This window comes from Anomaloglossus baeobatrachus, chromosome 4, assembly GCF_048569485.1.
Source record: "Anomaloglossus baeobatrachus isolate aAnoBae1 chromosome 4, aAnoBae1.hap1, whole genome shotgun sequence".
Lineage (NCBI taxonomy): Eukaryota > Metazoa > Chordata > Amphibia > Anura > Aromobatidae > Anomaloglossus > Anomaloglossus baeobatrachus.
In genome coordinates, this window is record NC_134356.1 from 74,932,951 (window position 1) to 74,950,008 (window position 17,058).

Sequence of the window (17,058 nt, forward strand, 5' to 3'; positions counted from 1 at the left end):
GCATTCAATGCAATAAAGCACATTGAGAAAGAGGAAAAAAAAAAAACAAGTAATTTTCTTCTGAGATAGATAAATAGAAAGATAGAGGACAGATCACTGCAGTATTCCCGAGCGGTAATGTGTTGTTCACATTACTGGCCGTGAGAAATGACCTGTAATTACCTCTGTAGTCTCATTGCGAGACTGCATTCCGTAGTGTGTCAGACGCGGCTGGATCAGTCTGCAAGCGTCGTGGGACCTCCGTGGATTACGCCGAAGCTGTGTGTTTGGGGTGTGTAATAAAGGGGTGAAAGAGGGGCTTTTTTGTTGTTTTATTTAAAATAAAGGATTTTTCGGTGTGTGTGTGTGTGTGTGTGTGTGTGTGTGTGTGTGTGTGTGTGTGTGTGTGTGTGTGTGTGTGTGTGTGTGTGTGTGTGTGTGTGTGTGTGTGTGTGTTTTTTTTTTTTTTTTTTTTTTCATTTTACTTACGGGTTAATCATGAAAGGTGTCTCATAGACTGTGCCATGATTAAGCCGAGACTTAAATGGCAGCGATCCGCTGCCATTTAACTCCTTATTACCTGGATTGCCACCGCATCACTGCAATCTGGAAGAGCAGGGACTGCCGTACAATGCATGCGACAGTCCCGGGGCAGCAGCGGACTGATATTCTCGGCTGCGGGAGGGTGGGGGCATTAACCCTGCCCGTCGCCCTCCCCAGCCTGAGCATACCGGGCTGCCGCTGTGTGTTTACCTCGGCTGGAAGGTAAAAATACGGCGGAGCCCACTTTCTTTTATTTTTATATGTCCGTTTGATTTCGATGTATGTGTGTGAGTACAATGTGTGTTTACTGTGTCTGTGATGTGTGTGTGTGTGTGTGTGTGTGTGTGTGTGTTCTCTGCTCCGCTTCCTCTTCCTGTCATAATGACATCACTTCCCTTCAAACCGCAGGGCAGTGATGAACATTACCGTAGGTAAACTGCGGCTATACCGGGGGTATACCGCACATCATTTGTTACCTGTGGTATACCCGCGGTACTTCGGGATTACATTACAGTGAATGGAGTGAAATACCGCGGGTACCTGCGGGAAAAGAAGTCACATGCACATTTTCTCAAGAAATTTTCTCAAGAAATTCTGCAGAAAGAATGTTCTGGAGAAAAAAACGCAGTGTGCGCACAGCTATTTTTTTCCCCATAGGTTTTGCTGGGAAATGTCTGCAGAAAGGTTACAAACATTTCTCAAGAATTTTCTGCAGCAAAACAGCGGGTAAAAATGCAGTGTGCGCACAAGGCCTAACTCTGCTTTCCCACTACTATGAACTGTATTTCTACAATTAAGGGAAAGAAAATCAGGGTTGTATTTTTCTACAGCTCAGCCAGCACAGAGAAATAGTGTTTTGAGTATTTATGCAGCGGCAGAGCCATATTAACTGGGAGGATTGTGTGTTATGTAGGATTGTGTGGGTTTTTTATTACATTTTCATTAAAACAGGTACATTACACCCTTTTTATCTAACACTGTCTTGTTTCAGGTGACATGTATGAGGTTGGCGCTGAAAGTGGGAGGTATTACTGTCTGAACGTCCCATTAAGAGATGGCATCGATGATCAAAGTAAGGACTAACCAGATAAATACTGGGTGAAAGACACTTGGGGCCTCATTTGCAAAAAATATTTGGCGAACAGATGACACCTTCATTTTCAAACTCTAGAAAAATAAAAGTTTGAGTCTTATTAGTTTTTTTTGGGGCAACACTGGTCCTTTATGTGGGAAGATTTTATCTTATATGACTATTCCCACCAGCTTGCCCATGTAGTAGGGGTAACTGCATGGAGGGGTGGTCCAAAAACCAAATTAAATTTTTATCATAAATGCCGATCTATTTAATGCCACAATTAAATCTATTTTTTAATGTACTGACTGCTTTTACTACTTTTTTTTTTGCCCCATGATGACTTTGAGTATCCCAGCATTAACTGAGATTCTCAAATAGTCATCAAAAAGGAAGTTGTTATAGTTTAATTAAAACATATTAGAAAATACAGTATCACAAAAGTGAGTACACCTTTCACATTTTTTTTTTAAATATTTTATATATCTTTTCTTGGGACAACACTGAAGATGTGACACGTTGATACAATAAAAATTAGTCAGTGTGCAGCTTGTATAACAGTGTCCTCTAAATAATTCAACACTTAGTCATTATTGTCAAAACCGTTGGCAATTAAGTGAATACACCCCTAAGTGAAAATGGCCAAATTGTGCCTCCAAAAGTGTCAATATTCTGAGTGGCCACCATTATTTTCAAGCAATGCCTTAACTCTCTTGGGCATGAAGTTCACTAGAGCTTCACAGGAGCCGCTAGAGTCTTCTTCCATCCTCCATGACGACGACATGGAGCAGGTGGATGTTGGAGACCTTGCACTTCTCCACCTTCCATTTGAGAATGTCCCACAGATGCTCAATAGGGTTTAGGTCTAGAGACATGCTTGGTCAGGCAAGTACCTTTTTAGTTTCTTTAGTAAGGCAGTGGGTGAGATGGGTTTCGGCTTCTTATCATGTTGGAATACTGCCCTACGGCCGCCCAGTTTATGAAGCGAGGGGGATCACTCTCTGCTTCATTATGCATTATGTCACAGTACGTGTTTGGTGTTCATGATTCCCTCAATGAACCGTAGCTCCCCATATGGTATGGCAACTCCAAACCATGACACTCCCACCACCATGCTTGACTGTAGGGAAGACACACTTGTCTTTGTACTCCTCACCTGGTTGCCGCCACACACGCTTGTCACCATCTGCTTGTCTTCAGCAGATTATGTGTAGGCTTTCTTGTGCATCATCTTTAGAAAAGACTTCCCTCCAAGGTAATGGCAATCTTCTTATAGCCTAGGCCATCTTTATGTAGAACAGCAATTCAGCAATTTTTTTTTTTTTTTTTTTTTTTTTTAGATCCTCAGAGAATTCATTGCCATGAGGAGCCATGTTGCATTTCCAGTGACCAGTATGAGAGAGTGTGTGAGAGAACACCAAATGTAACACACGTGCTTCCCATTAACACCTGGGACCTTCTAGCACTAATGAGTCTCACGATACTGGGGAGGAAAAGTGGCTTATTGGCCAGAGTTTGCCAATTTCATTTAGGGGTGTACTCACTTTTGTTGGCAGAGGTTTAGACATTAATGGCTGTGTGTTGCGTTATTTAGAGAACACCAAATTTACTCTGTTATACAAGCTGTACACTGACTACTTTACATTGTATCAAAGTGTCATATCATCAGTGTTGTCCAGTGAAAAGATATATTTCCAAAAATGTGAGTGGTGTACTCACTTTTGTGATATACTTTAGATTCGATTGTCATTACATAGGATGTTAGAATAAAAAAAAAATGTTTTGGACCACCCCTTTAATGTTCAGTTAGTGCATTACTCAATCTGATCCTTTGTATTCTTCTTTTCTCTTTTCATTCAAAGGTTATAGACATCTCTTCCAGCCGGTGATTAAACAGGTGGTGGATTTCTATCAGCCAACATGCATTGTTCTTCAGGTAAGGATTGCACACCTGACAACACTGTCTTTGTGTAAATTTATAGCAAATTCACTATGTGATATTCACAAAGCTATCCAGAGTGTGCCCGTCACAGTATACATACATACACAGTGTACTGCACACACAGATATGTGTTGCAGTACTAGAAAAAGTCATCAGATGATGGCAGGTTCATATTCCCATATTAACAAAGATGTAAATTAAGGTTTTTAAAAAATGAAACACATCCCTTTCCCTAAAAAAAAAAATATATATTATAATATAATATAATTATTATTAGATATATATTTCTTTGTCGCTCCTAATTGGGAGACCCAGACAATTGGGTGTATAGCTATGCCTCCGGAGGCCACACAAAGTATTACACTAAAAGTGTAAAGCCCCTCCCCTTCAGCCTATACACCCCCCGTACTGCTACGGGCTCATCAGTTTTTATGCTTTGTGCGAAGGAGGTCAGACATCCACGCATAGCTCCACAGCTTAGTCAGCAGCAGCTGCTGACTATGTCGGATGGAAGAAAAGAGGGCCCATAACAGGGCCCCCAGCATGCTCCCTTCTCACCCCACTCTTGTCGGAGGTGTTGTTAAGGTTGAGGTATCCATTGCGGGTACGGAGGCTGGAGCCCACATGCTGCTTTCCTTCCCCATCCCTCAATTAGGGCTCTGGGTGAAGTGGGATCCCATCGGTCTCCAGGCACAGGAGACCGTGCTCCATCCACAGCTCCTGAGGACCCTGCTGGATAGGAGCCGAGTATCGTTCAGGGACATGGCCCTGCTACTTGGAGGTACTCTGTGTCCCCGTGGGGACCGCGCACAGCAACACTCCAGCATTGCTGGGTGTGCTAGTGCACCGGGGACAGCAGCGCTGGCTGCATTTGTGCCACTATACACTTCAGCGTCGCTGAGTGTATTTGTGTAGGGGGACTGCCGCGCTGACCGCCGCTGCCATGGTTATCACTGCGGCGCAGCTGGGACTGTTAGTGCGCCGGGGACTTCCGCGCCGACCGCGCTTATACGGCGGCCGCGCTTATAACTATAGTCCCCGGCTTCTGCGGCCTAGTCTCATTCTTTTCCCGCCCCCAGCCCTGCCAGTCAGGGGAAGGGCGGGACGCTGTACAGGTCGGCAGCACTGAGGGCTGGAGCATGCTTTGCATACTCCACCCCCCTCACTCTGCACAGTGGGGCACCAGTTCCCGCACTTTTCTGGGTCACGCCCACGGCCCCCTCCTCTCCTCAGGACGCTGGCAGCCATTCCTCTCAGATCTAACGCTGGAGAGGAGAGACAAGCTCAAAGAGACCCAGGCAGGAATTCTGGTGCCCACACAAACGCTTTGCGCAGGCGGTAAGCAGCACCTGTGGTGCTGGCCCCACTAGTGCAGAAGTGTACTTATAGATTATATGATTATAGACTATACTTTACACTGTATGGTGCACTGTTGATTTGTGGCTATTTACCCTTCTGTATTGCTCAGAGGAGACAACAGCATGTCGTCCACAAATAGCAAGGGTGCCAAAGCACAGACTTACTATGCTGCCTGTGCAGCATGTACGGCTATACTGCCGGCAGGTTCCACTGACCCTCATTGTGTGCAATGCTCGGCCCCTGTGGCACTTTCTCAGCCGGAGCCTCTGCTAGGGGTGGCCCAGGGAGAACCACCTGTTAACACTGTCCAGGTGACAGGGACGGAGTTTGCAGTTTTTACTGAAAGACTTTCTGAGACTATGGCTAAGATATTAGAAGCCTTGCAGTCCAGGCCGGCATCTCAAGCCAGGGGCACTGTGGTATCATTGTCCCCTGGTTCCCCTCAGTTGGAACAGCAATGTCTTCCCGGGGTGTCTCATGGATCCCAGGGTGAGGTCTCTGACACGGACCGCAGCCCCAGACCGACTAAGCGAGCTCGCTATGAAATTCCCTCGACATCATCACAATGTTCAGGGTCTCAGCGAGAGGACTCTCTGTATGATGAAGCGGAGGTAGCTGATCAGGATTCTGATCCTGAAGCCGCTCTCAACCTTGATACTCCTGATGGGGACGCCATAGTGAATGATCTTATTGCGTCCATCAATGAAATGTTGGATATTTCTCCCTCAGCCCCTCCAGTGGAGGAGTCAGCTTCTCAGCAGGAGAAATTCCGTTTCAGGTTTCCCAAGCGTACAAAGAGTATGTTTCTGGACCACTCTGACTTCAGAGAGGCAGTCCAGAAACACCGAGCTTATCCAGATAAGCGTTTTTCCAAGCGCCTTAAGGATACACGTTACCCTTTTCCCCCTGACGTGGTCAAGGGCTGGACTCCGTGTCCCAAGGTGGATCCTCCTGTCTCCAGACTGGCGGCTAGATCCATAGTTGCAGTGGAAGATGGAGCTTCACTCAAGGATGCCACTGACAGACAGATGGAGCTCTGGTTGAAATCCATCTATGAAGCTATCGGCGTGTCTTTTGCTCCAGCATTCGCAGCCGTATGGGCACTCCAAGCTATCTCAGCTGGTCAGGCGCAAATTGACGCACTCACGTACGTCTGCGCCGCAGGTGGCGTCCATAACCTCTCAAACGTCGGCATTTGCGTCCTACGCTATTAATGCTGTCCTGGACTCTGCGACCCGTACGGCGGTTGCAGCCGCCAATTCGGTGGTAATACGCAGGGCCTTGTGGCTGCGGGAATGGAAGGCAGATTCGGCTTCCAAAAAAGTGCTTAACTGGATTGCCATTTTCTGGCGACCGTTTGTTTGGTGAGAGATTGGATGAAATCATCAAACAATCCAAGGGAAAGGAAACATCCTTACCCCAAGCCAAACCAAAAACACCCCAACAGAGGAGGGGACAGTCGAGGTTTCGGTCCTTTCGGGGTGCGGGCAGGTCACAATTCTCCTCGTCCAAAAGGCCTCAGAAGGATCAGAGGAACGCCGACGCATGGCGGTCTAAATCACGCCCTAAAAAGACCGCCGGAGGTGCCGCTACCAAGGCGGCTTCCTCATGACTTACGGCCTCCTCACACCGCATCCTCGGTCGGTGGCAGGCTCTCCCGCTTTTGCGACACCTGGCTGCCACAAGTAAAAGACCGTTGGGTGAGAGACATTTTGTCTCACGGTTACAGGATAGAGTTCAGCTCTCGTCCTCCGACTCGATTCTTCAGAACATCTCCGCCTCCCGAGCGAGCCGAGGCTCTTCTGCAGGCGGTGGGCATTCTGAAGGCAGAAGGAGTGGTGGTCCCGGTTCCTCTTCAGCAACAGGGTCACGGTTTCTACTCCAACCTGTTTGTGGTTCCAAAGAAGGACGGGTCTTTCCGTCCTGTCCTGGACCTAAAACTGCTCAACAAACACGTAAAGGCCAGGCGGTTCCGGATGGAATCCCTCCGCTCCGTCATCGCCTCAATGTCCCAAGGAGATTTCCTTGCATCGATCGATATCAAAGATGCTTATCTCCACGTACCGATTGCTGCAGAGCATCAGCGCTTCTTGCGCTTCGCCATAGGAGACGAACACCTTCAGTTCGCGGCACTGCCGTTCGGCCTGGCGACAGCCCCAAGGGTTTTCACCAAGGTCATGGCTACAGTAGTTGCGGTCCTCCACTCTCAGGATCACTCAGTGATACCTTACTTAGACGATCTGCTGGTCAAGGCACCCTCTCAAGAGGCATGCCAACACAGCCTCAACGTTACTCTGGAGATTCTCCAGAGTTTCGGGTGGATCATCAATTTTCCAAAGTCAAATCTGACACCGGTCCAATCACTGACATATCTTGGCATGGAGTTTCATACTCTTCCAGCGATAGTGAAGCTTCCGCTGGACAAACAGCGTTCACTACACACAGGGGTACAATCTCTCCTTCAAGGTCGGTCACACCCCTTGAGGCACCTCATGCACTTCCTGGGGAAGATGGTGGCAGCAATGGAAGCAGTCCCTTTCGCGCAGTTTCACCTGCGTCCTCTTCAATGGGACATCCTACGCAAGTGGGACAGGAGGCCGACGTCCCTAGACAGGAACGTCTCCCTCTCTCAAGCAACCAAAGCTTCCCTTCGGTGGTGGCTTCTTCCCACCTCATTATCAAAAGGGAAATCCTTCCTACCCCCATCCTGGGCGGTGGTCACGACGGACGCGAGCCTGTCAGGGTGGGGAGCAGTTTTTCTCCACCACAGGGCTCAGGGTACGTGGACTCAGCAAGAGTCCTCACTTCAGATCAATGTTCTGGAGATCAGGGCAGTGTATCTTGCCCTAAAAGCGTTCCAGCAGTGGCTGGAAGGCAAGCAGATCCGAATTCAGTCGGACAACTCCACAGCGGTGGCTTACATCAACCACCAAGGTGGGATACGCAGTCGGCAAGCCTTCCAGGAAGTCCGGAGGATTCTGCTGTGGGTGGAAGCCACAGCATCCACCATATCCGCAGTTCACATCCCGGGCGTAGAAAACTGGGAAGCAGACTTTCTCAGTCGCCAGGGCATGGACGCAGGGGAATGGTCCCTTCACCCGGACGTGTTTCAGGAGATCTGTTGCCGCTGGGGGATGCCGGACGTCGACCTAATGGCGTCACGGCACAACAACAAGGTCCCAACATTCATGGCTCGATCTCAAGATCACAGAGCTCTGGCGGCAGACGCCTTAGTTCAGGATTGGTCGCAGTTTCAGCTTCCTTATGTGTTTCTTCCTCTGGCTCTGTTGCCCAGAGTGTTACGCAAGATAAGGGCCGACTGCCGCCGCGCCATCCTCGTCGCTCCAGACTGGCCGAGGAGGTCGTGGTACCCGGATCTGTGGCATCTCACGGTCGGCCAACCGTGGGCACTGCCAGACCGACCAGATTTGCTGTCTCAAGGGCCGTTTTTCCATCTGAATTCTGCGGCCCTCAACCTGACTGTGTGGCCATTGAGTCCTGGATCCTAGCGTCTTCAGGATTATCTCAAGAGGTCATTGCCACTATGAGACAGGCTAGGAAACCAACGTCCGCCAAGATCTACCACAGGACGTGGAAAATATTCCTGTCGTGGTGCTCTGCTCAGGCGTTTTCTCCCTGGCCATTTGCCTTGCCCACTTTTCATCTCAATCAGGACATCTCCTTACCCTCGTTTTGTCCTCATCCAGTTCACCAATGTGAAAAGGATTTGCACTTGTTAGATCTGGTGAGAGCACTCAGAATCTATATTTCTCGTACGGCGCCCCTGCGCCGCTCCGATGCTCTCTTTGTCCTTGTCGCTGGCCAGCGTAAAGGGACACAAGCTTCCAAATCAACCCTGGCTCGGTGGATCAAAGAACCAATTCTCGAAGCTTACCGTTCCTCGGGGCTTCCGGTTCCCTCAGGACTGAAGGCCCATTCTACCAGGGCCGTGGGAGCGTCCTGAGCCTTGCGACACCAGGCTACGGCTCAGCAGATGTGTCAGGCAGCTACCTGGTCGAGCCTGCACACTTTCACGAAACACTATCAGATGCATACCTATGCTTCGGCAGATGCCAGCCTAGGTAGGCGAGTCCTTCAGGCGGCAGTTGCCCACCTGTAGGACGGAGCCGTTACGGCTCTATTATGAGGTATTATTTACCCACCCAGGGACTGCTTTTGGACGTCCCAATTGTCTGGGTCTCCCAATTAGGAGCGACAAAGAAGAAGGGAATTTTGTTTACTTACCGTAAATTCCTTTTCTTCTAGCTCCAATTGGGAGACCCAGCACCCGCCCCTGCTTTTTGTATACACATGTTGTTCATGTTAAATGGTTTCAGTTCTCCGATATTCCTTCGGATTGAATTTACTTTAAACCAGTTTATAATTTTTTCCTCCTTCTGGCTTTTGCACCAAAACTGATGAGCCCGTAGCAGTACGGGGGGTGTATAGGCTGAAGGGGAGGGGCTTTACACTTTTAGTGTAATACTTTGTGTGGCCTCCGGAGGCATAGCTATACACCCAATTGTCTGGGTCTCCCAATTGGAGCTAGAAGAAAAGGAATTTACGGTAAGTAAACAAAATTCCCTTCTTGCCATCATTGTGTCTGTAAGAGTTCTGTCAAAATCTAATATGAATTATCCTGTTTGATATCAAAATATCTTATGCACCTCAAATGGCATCTAAGAAATGACAGCTCGTTCCTTTAACAAGCTTTGATAACTTAGGAAAAGAAGCCAAACCAAAAACTCCATTATTATTATATTTAGATATTTCTCTGACACCTCATTGGGGGACACAGGACCATGGGTGTTATGCTGCCTATCCATAGGAGGACGCTAAGTAGATGCAAAAGCATAGCTCCTCCTCTGCAGTATACACCCCCTGGCCGGGCCAGGCAACCTCAGTTTTAGCTTAGTGTCTATAGGAGGCACATCTCTGGAGACTACTGCAGCAAGATTTTTTTGTTTTTAGAGGGCGACGGTTCCTTCGGGGACCGATCTCCCAAAACCATCAACAGGCGGGAACGCGGAGTGTTGCCTCCCCGTACCACCTCCTGCGGCGTTGGATCCTGGGCTGTTACTCACTGGACGACAGGTCTCATGGCACTGATTTTCCAGAGCCCAGAGCAGATGAAAACTTCCTCAGCCCCTCTTGCAGGCTCTGAGTTGATATTCACTCCGCACCAGCGTGACCAGACTGCCATCTCCACAGGAGCTGAGGTGAGATAATTCCGATTTTTCGAGAGCCCCAGAGCATTTTTCAGTCCCTCTGGCAGGCTCTGAGTTGATACACGTTCTGTGACCGGGCACAGCAGGCATCAGAATCTGCACACTGGTTCCCTGACAGGAAACTGGAGCAAAGGTAACACTGACTGGATGCACATGGGCTGTGATTGCAAACACCTGCAGAGCTTTCCACCTGTGGCGGGGGGAGGGGACAACTCCCTGGACTAAGTGCACCCGCAGCTGCGGTACACTAAGGGTATGTGCGCACGTTGCTTTTTACCTGCTTTTTACCTGCTTTTTACCTGCTTTTTACCTGCTTTTTTGCTGCTTTTTCTTCTGCGCTGTTTAATGCCAAAATGGATGTGTTCTTCTATTCAAGCAAAGTCTATGGGAATTTGGGTTTCTTGTTCACACTATGTTGTTCAAAATGCTGCCTTTTTGTGGCAGAACTTTGGTCAAAAACTCAGCTTTTCAAAGAAGCAACATGTCAATTGTTTTTGCCATTTGGGTTTTGCACTGCAAAGCTGAGTTTTTGACCAAAGTTCTGCCACAAAAAGGAAGCATTTTGAACAACATAGTGTGAACAAGAAACCCAAATTCCCATAGACTTTGCTTGAATAGAAGAACACATCCATTTTGGCATTAAACAGCGCAGAAGAAAAAGCAGCAAAAAAGCAGGTAAAAAGCAACGTGCGCACATACCCTTATAGAGGTTTTTCTGTCCACCATTGTTGTACAGGGCTGGAGGGGGGAAGAGGAGTCCCTTCCCACCATTTTTTTGTTTATTATATTTTCTCATGCCGCCTTGTCAGAGCTAAGCCCTGCCCCCTACGACACTCGATAAGCCACGCTCCCTCACGAAAGCGCGTGTAACCCTCCTCACACAGGATCTGCAGAGCATTGCTGCAGAGCATTGCTCCCTCTTATGATCAGAGCCTGTGGGCGTCTCTCAGAGCTGGCTTCCTCCTTCCCACAGGAACTGTGACGCAGGAGGGGGAAAGGGTCATCAGGGTTCTGGATGAGTTATAGCCTCACTTACATATTAACTCTGCAGAGCATTGCTCCCTCATTACAATCAGAGTTTGTGGCTCATCAGCCAGGGGCTGCAGTCACATGTTTTATGCCCTGCACAACTACAGCAACAACTATAAGACTATTAATGTATCCTGCCACGCTGAGCTACTAGGGGATGATAGCACCTCTTCCTTCTGTGAGTCCGGTGCCTTTGTAGCCCCCCCCGCCACCACCGCAGCAACCGCTGCCAGCCCAGAGCCTACGGCTCCCAGTCCCCCAGAATGGGCACAGTTCCCAGAACCTGGTGCTGGCTATGCAACATCGTCCTACACCCCTCGGGGCCCCTGGACAGAACGCAGCCTGATGACACCTCTATAGAGGGTCCTTCTGATAAGATTCAGCCCTCTGCTTCACCGTTTGCAGATCAGAAAAAGGGCATGACCCCCATGGGTCTCCCTCTGGGGTTCACAGATGGGGTTCTCCCACATGTTCCGCGGTCTCTGAGAAGCCGGAGGAAGGGGAATGATGTTTGTACCGGGATGATTCCTTGGTTTCAACCTCCCCGAGCGATCAAGCTGCGATGGACTCCCTTATTGCAGCAATCTACCAAAACTCTGCATGTGGAAGGTCTCCCATCCACTACTACTGATCCTGCGGTCTCCTTTAAAAGGGTGAAGAAACTTAAAAAAAAAAAAAAAAAAAAGAGCTTTTTGACGCCGCTTCGGTATCCGTAAACTCATGGAGTCCCGGTACCCCTTTGGCTTAGCTGTCGGTGGACCCTCACCAGGCTTCTGCCTGCCTGAAGGACCCTCCTGTCTTTTTTACTTGATGGATCCTCCTTCAAGGACCCGACAGACAGACAAGTGGAGCAGCTCGATCGCTCTGCCTCGAGGCCGCGGGTCCCTCTCCCCTTCCGTCTGGGTCGCACGGGGCACCAGGACTACCAGTTTTCCTCAGACCCTCACAGATGTAACTGTTCACATTGCTGCGGCGGCGGAGTACCTCATGCAGGCCTTCCACGGCGCTGCTACCTGCGCAGTTATTGCCACCTCAAATACCATAGCCATCCATAAGGCCCTCTGGTTCCGATAATGGAGAGTGGACTCGGTCTCTAAGAAGCCTCTCACAGTACTCCTTTCCAGACCGATGGTTTGCCGATCGTCTGGACAGGCTTTTTTTTTTTTTTTTTGTCTGACGCCGCGGGAGGAAAAGATTACCTCTCTCCCCCAACTCTAGCCCAGGATGTTTACACGCAGGGCCCGACCTTCTCAGCCCTCCCCGAGTCCACCTCGTCCTGGCAGTCTAGACAAAGACCGAGAAGTCTCGTTCTTCTCCATCTGGGCCGCCGCCTCAGACCACAAATGGGTGTGATACCTTGTGTCTTCCGGTTACCACATTGAATTCTGGACCCGATCCCCTGGTCAGTCTTTTCTCTCAAACCCCCTCAAACGCTCCAAAACACCACGAGGCCTTCTCCTCAGCAATCCACTCCCTCCAAACGGCGGGGGTGATGGTACCTGTTCCGGACGGCGAGAGGTTCAAGGCTATACCTATCGTGGTCGCCAAAAAAAGACTGGGCAGTTCATCCCATCCTGGACCTCTAACACCTGAGCAAACATGTGCACGTAAGGAGATTCAGAATGGACTTCCTAGGGTCCATTATTACCTTTATGGTCGAAGGAGAATTCCTTGCTTCCCTAGCTATCAGGGACACGTACCTGCACATACCCACCGCTCCAGCTCACCAAAGTTTCTCCGCTTCGCGGTTCAGGACTTATTATTTTCATTTGTGGCCCTACCCTCGGCTCTGCCACAGCACCAAGGGTCTTAACTAAGGTCATGGCGGCCGCCATGAGTGCCCTTCACGCCAGGAGAGTGGCTGTTCTGCCTTGCTTGGATGACCTCCTCATCAAGGGCTCAACCAGCGTGCAGATCTCTGTGGGCAACCTATCCCGCTTAGGGCGGCTTCTGACTCTAGTCAAATCATCCCCGGTCGCGTCAAAATCCGTCACCTCCCTGGGCATGTCCCTGGACACTCTTCGGGGCTTGATATTTCTCACTCAAGTCAAGGCGACCGCTCTACAACAAGCGGTACACTGCCCTCTACGTACTCCTGTCACTTCATACGATTCAGTATGAGAGTGCTAGGTACGATAGCGGCGGCTATAGAGGCAGTGCTGCTCGCTTAGCAACACCACCGCCCACTGCAGCTTGCGCTTCTAGCTGCCTGGGACAAGAGCCCCTTTTCCTTGGACGAACTTTTCACCTGACCCCTTCAGTCAGGTATGCGCTTTACTGGTGGCTTCAGTCCTCTTCCATATCGAGAAGGAGTTTTTCTCCCCCAAGTGGACTGGCTACTCCTGACCACGGACGCCAGACTCTTAGTCTGGGGAGCAGCGTACTGGCTCCACACTGCTTCGGGACGTTGGACACCCCAGGAGTCTTCCCTTCCCAGAAATCATCCTGAAAATCAGCGTGATCTTCTCGCGCTCAGGTCATTCCCCTTTTCTGCTAGCAGGTCATTTGATTCGGGTCCAATTGGATAATGCAACAGCTGTGGCCTATGTCAATCAGCAGGGAGGTATCAGCAGCAAGACAGCTTATCTCGAGGTCCCCAGGATCCTCACCTGGACCGAATCGACTGGGTCTGTGTTTTCAACGTTACACATACCGGGAGTAGAAAACTGGGTGGCGGACCTTCTAAGTCGCCAAGGCCTGGCCGCCGGAGAGTGGTTTCTCCACCCAGAAGTGTTCCCACACATCTGCACTCACTGGAGTACACCAGACGTGGAATTAATGGTGCTCTACAAATAAATAATAATAAATAATAATAATCTAATGGCCTCAAGGTTGAACGCAAAGGTACCTGCGTTCTTAGCCAGGTCACGTGACCCACAGTCCATTGGCGCGGATGCTCTAGTCTCCTGAAGTCGTTTCAGTCCAACTTACATGTTTTTCGCCTCTGCCCCTGCTGCCGCAAGAAATCAGGAAGATCAAGGCAGAAGGAGTCCCGGTGATACTAATAGCACCGGACTAGCCCAGGTGCGCCTGGTATGCTGAATTAGTACAGTTGCTCATGGCACCTCGTAAGCATCCCAGACTTGCTGACCCAAGGGCCCATTTCCCATCAGAACTCCAGAGCCCTGAAGCTGACGGCCTGGCCATTGAGACCTGGACTTTAAAAAGAGGGAGATTCTCCCCTGCGGTCATCTTCACCTTGTACAGTGCCCGAAAGCCGGCCTTCATCCCATATTTACCACCGTACGTGGAAAACTTTCCTTTTCCAGTGCAGGGAATCTAATGTCCAACCTATGCCTCTGGCGATCCCCAGAATTCTTGATTTTTTTTTTTTTTTTTTGCAGTCAGGTTGCAAAAAGGGTTGGCCCCCAGCTCCCTTAAGGGGCAGGTTTCATCTCTCTCAATATTCTATCAATTCCGCCTAGCTTGCAATCCGCAAGTCAAGACTTTCCTCAAGGGTGTTTCCCATCTAGTTTCCCTGTATGAACGGTCGCTGGACCCATGGGACCTCAATCTCGTTTTGGACGGTATCCAGAGGTCCCCTTTTGAACCTCTTAAGGAATCTTCTCTTGCTCTTTTCTCTCCTGGAAGGTAACATTCTTAGTGGCGATTTACGTCCATCAGACAAGTTTCGGATCTGGCATCACTCTATTGCCGCAAACCCTTTCTGATCTTTCATCAGGACAAGGTGGTTCTACGCCCCCTTCCGGATTTTCTTCCGATGGTTATTTCCCCGTTTCATATGAACGAGGACATTGTTCTGACTTCCTTTTTGTCCACACCTAGTCCATAGGGTGGAAAGGTTTCTACATTCGCTAGATCTTGTGAGGGCTCTCAGATATTACGTACCCAGGACAGCCCCTTTAGGAACATAGACTCCTTGTTCGTCATTCCTGAAAGGCCTAACAAAGGACAGGCAGCTTCACAGGCAACGCTGGCTCGCTGGATTCGCTCTGCGATCCAGGAAGTCTACTGCTTGCAACTCAAGCCCATTCCTAGTGGGCTGCGGACTTATTCCACGCAAGCAGTTGGCGCCCCTTGGGCCATTAGGCATCAGCCTTCAGTGGAACAGAGGTGTAAGGCTGCGACCTGGTCTTGCCTACATACTGTTTCAAAGCATTACTGAATCCATACCCAGGCTTCGGCTGAGGCGAACCTAGGTAGGAAAATACTGCAAACGATAGCCAGGAGCACCTACTGAGATAGGTACTCCACTATCTGGGACTGGTTCCTACTCCTTGGGTTGCGTTGTTTATTGTTTACCCACCCATGGACTGCTTTAGGACGTCCCATGGTCCTGTGTCCCCCAATGAGGCGTCAGAGAATAACGGATTTTTGTGTACTCACCGTAAAATCGTTTTCTCTTAGCCATCATTGGGGGACACAGCACCCACCCTGTTGCCCTATTGGGCCTTGGTACCTTATTTGGTTATGACTCTTTTTTTTTTTTTTTTTTCTCATGTTACTCTGTTGAGAAGTTTTTACTGTTTTTTTTTTTCTCTTCTCCTACTGCTTGTGTACTAAAACTGAGGTTGCCTGGCCCGGATAGGGGGTGTATACTGCAGAGGAGGAGCTATGCTTTTGCATTTACTTAGTGTCCTCCTATGGATAGGCAGCATAACACCCATGGTCCTGTGTCCCCCAATGATGGCTAAGAGAAAACTATTTTACGGTGAGTATACAAAAATCCGTTGTTTTTTTTTTATTTTTTTTACTTTTGCCCAAGAGTTGGGATCTGCCCATCAAAGACATAAAACCTACAGAATAAAAGGGCACAACATCTCCCATGCATCTGTTGGTTTCCTGTCCAGGAGGGGGAACCTATATCTGGCGTGTCTGATTGCAGAATTGAGAAAGAAGACATCCTTACCCAAGCCTGGCCTGGTCACCTCCGATAGTGGTTGTGTGCCTCCTGTGTCAAAGCAGAGGTCCTGGAAGTGAGGTTGATTGAGCATACTGACTGTGCAGCCAGCCAGCGTTGGCGGCATTTCTATTTATCTGCCAGCCGCCTTGTCTTCCCAGGTCTGTGCATGCAAGGAACGCTCTGGAGTAGCCGCACCCAGATGACAAGCGCTAGTGACTTTTCACCCGGAAGTGTTAATTCACTTCAGGGATTTTTCGGAGGAGACATTCAGTTGGAGGGATGCACGCCGTGGAAGGCTAGTCCTGCATCTAACATGTGTTTGAGACCACCAGAAGAGCGAGTAGACTCTGGCACTCCTTCCAGTTTCGTGATTAAGAGCTGGCAGCGGCAATCGTACTGGTGGTAAACAGGACACCAGTAGAGAGAGTAAGATCAGCCAGCAAAGCAACAGCAGTAAAGTGGATCGGGATGGATCTACGGCCTCCTGAAGAAATCACTCAGTTGATATGATTCTGCCTCCTTATCAGTCTGGTAGCTTGCTAGCCATGGAGTGGTTATTGACCTGTATGAAGGTTCACTGTATAATGGGATTATTCTTGTTGTTTTACTTGTTAGGAAAGGCCCATAAAGTGTGTGACAAAGAATAAACACACAGGATGTGCTCTTTGCAAAGAAGGGTTACCTAGCTTGTGACAGAAGAGACACTGTTGCTCACGTATTAAAAAGCTGGTCTGTGAAGAGTCTCCCAATTTCATCATGGAGTTAAGATTGGTAATTAGGGCAGAGTTGAAAACCTCTCATCAAAAAGAAGGTGATAGCATTGACTCTAGAGCATTTGTGTAGCTGCCTTTAAATCAATGTTCCCCCATTGTTTTGGGGTTTTGTTTTAACTACCTTTTTATAAACGGTAATTCTTTTGATACAGCACATCTAGATATTCTCAGACTATGGGCTCTTGTTAAATGATTATCATACCTAGCAGAGTCCAGCCATCAGCTAGCTCCACGTTCTTCTAAAAGTTACATAGTTACATAGTTACTTA

The 17,058-nt window shown here is 49.0% G+C and overlaps 1 protein-coding gene across 2 annotated transcripts in view; it reads left to right on the forward strand.

Annotated features, from left to right (window-relative positions):
- HDAC3 (histone deacetylase 3) overlaps positions 1–17,058 on the forward strand; it is a 153,646-nt gene that overhangs the window by 86,994 nt on the left and 49,594 nt on the right. For both annotated transcript variants that reach the window (XM_075342248.1, XM_075342249.1), the window contains 2 exons: positions 1,514–1,594; positions 3,457–3,530. In XM_075342248.1, coding sequence (XP_075198363.1) covers positions 1,514–1,594; positions 3,457–3,530 — 155 coding nt within the window. The remainder of the gene's footprint in view (positions 1–1,513; positions 1,595–3,456; positions 3,531–17,058) is intronic.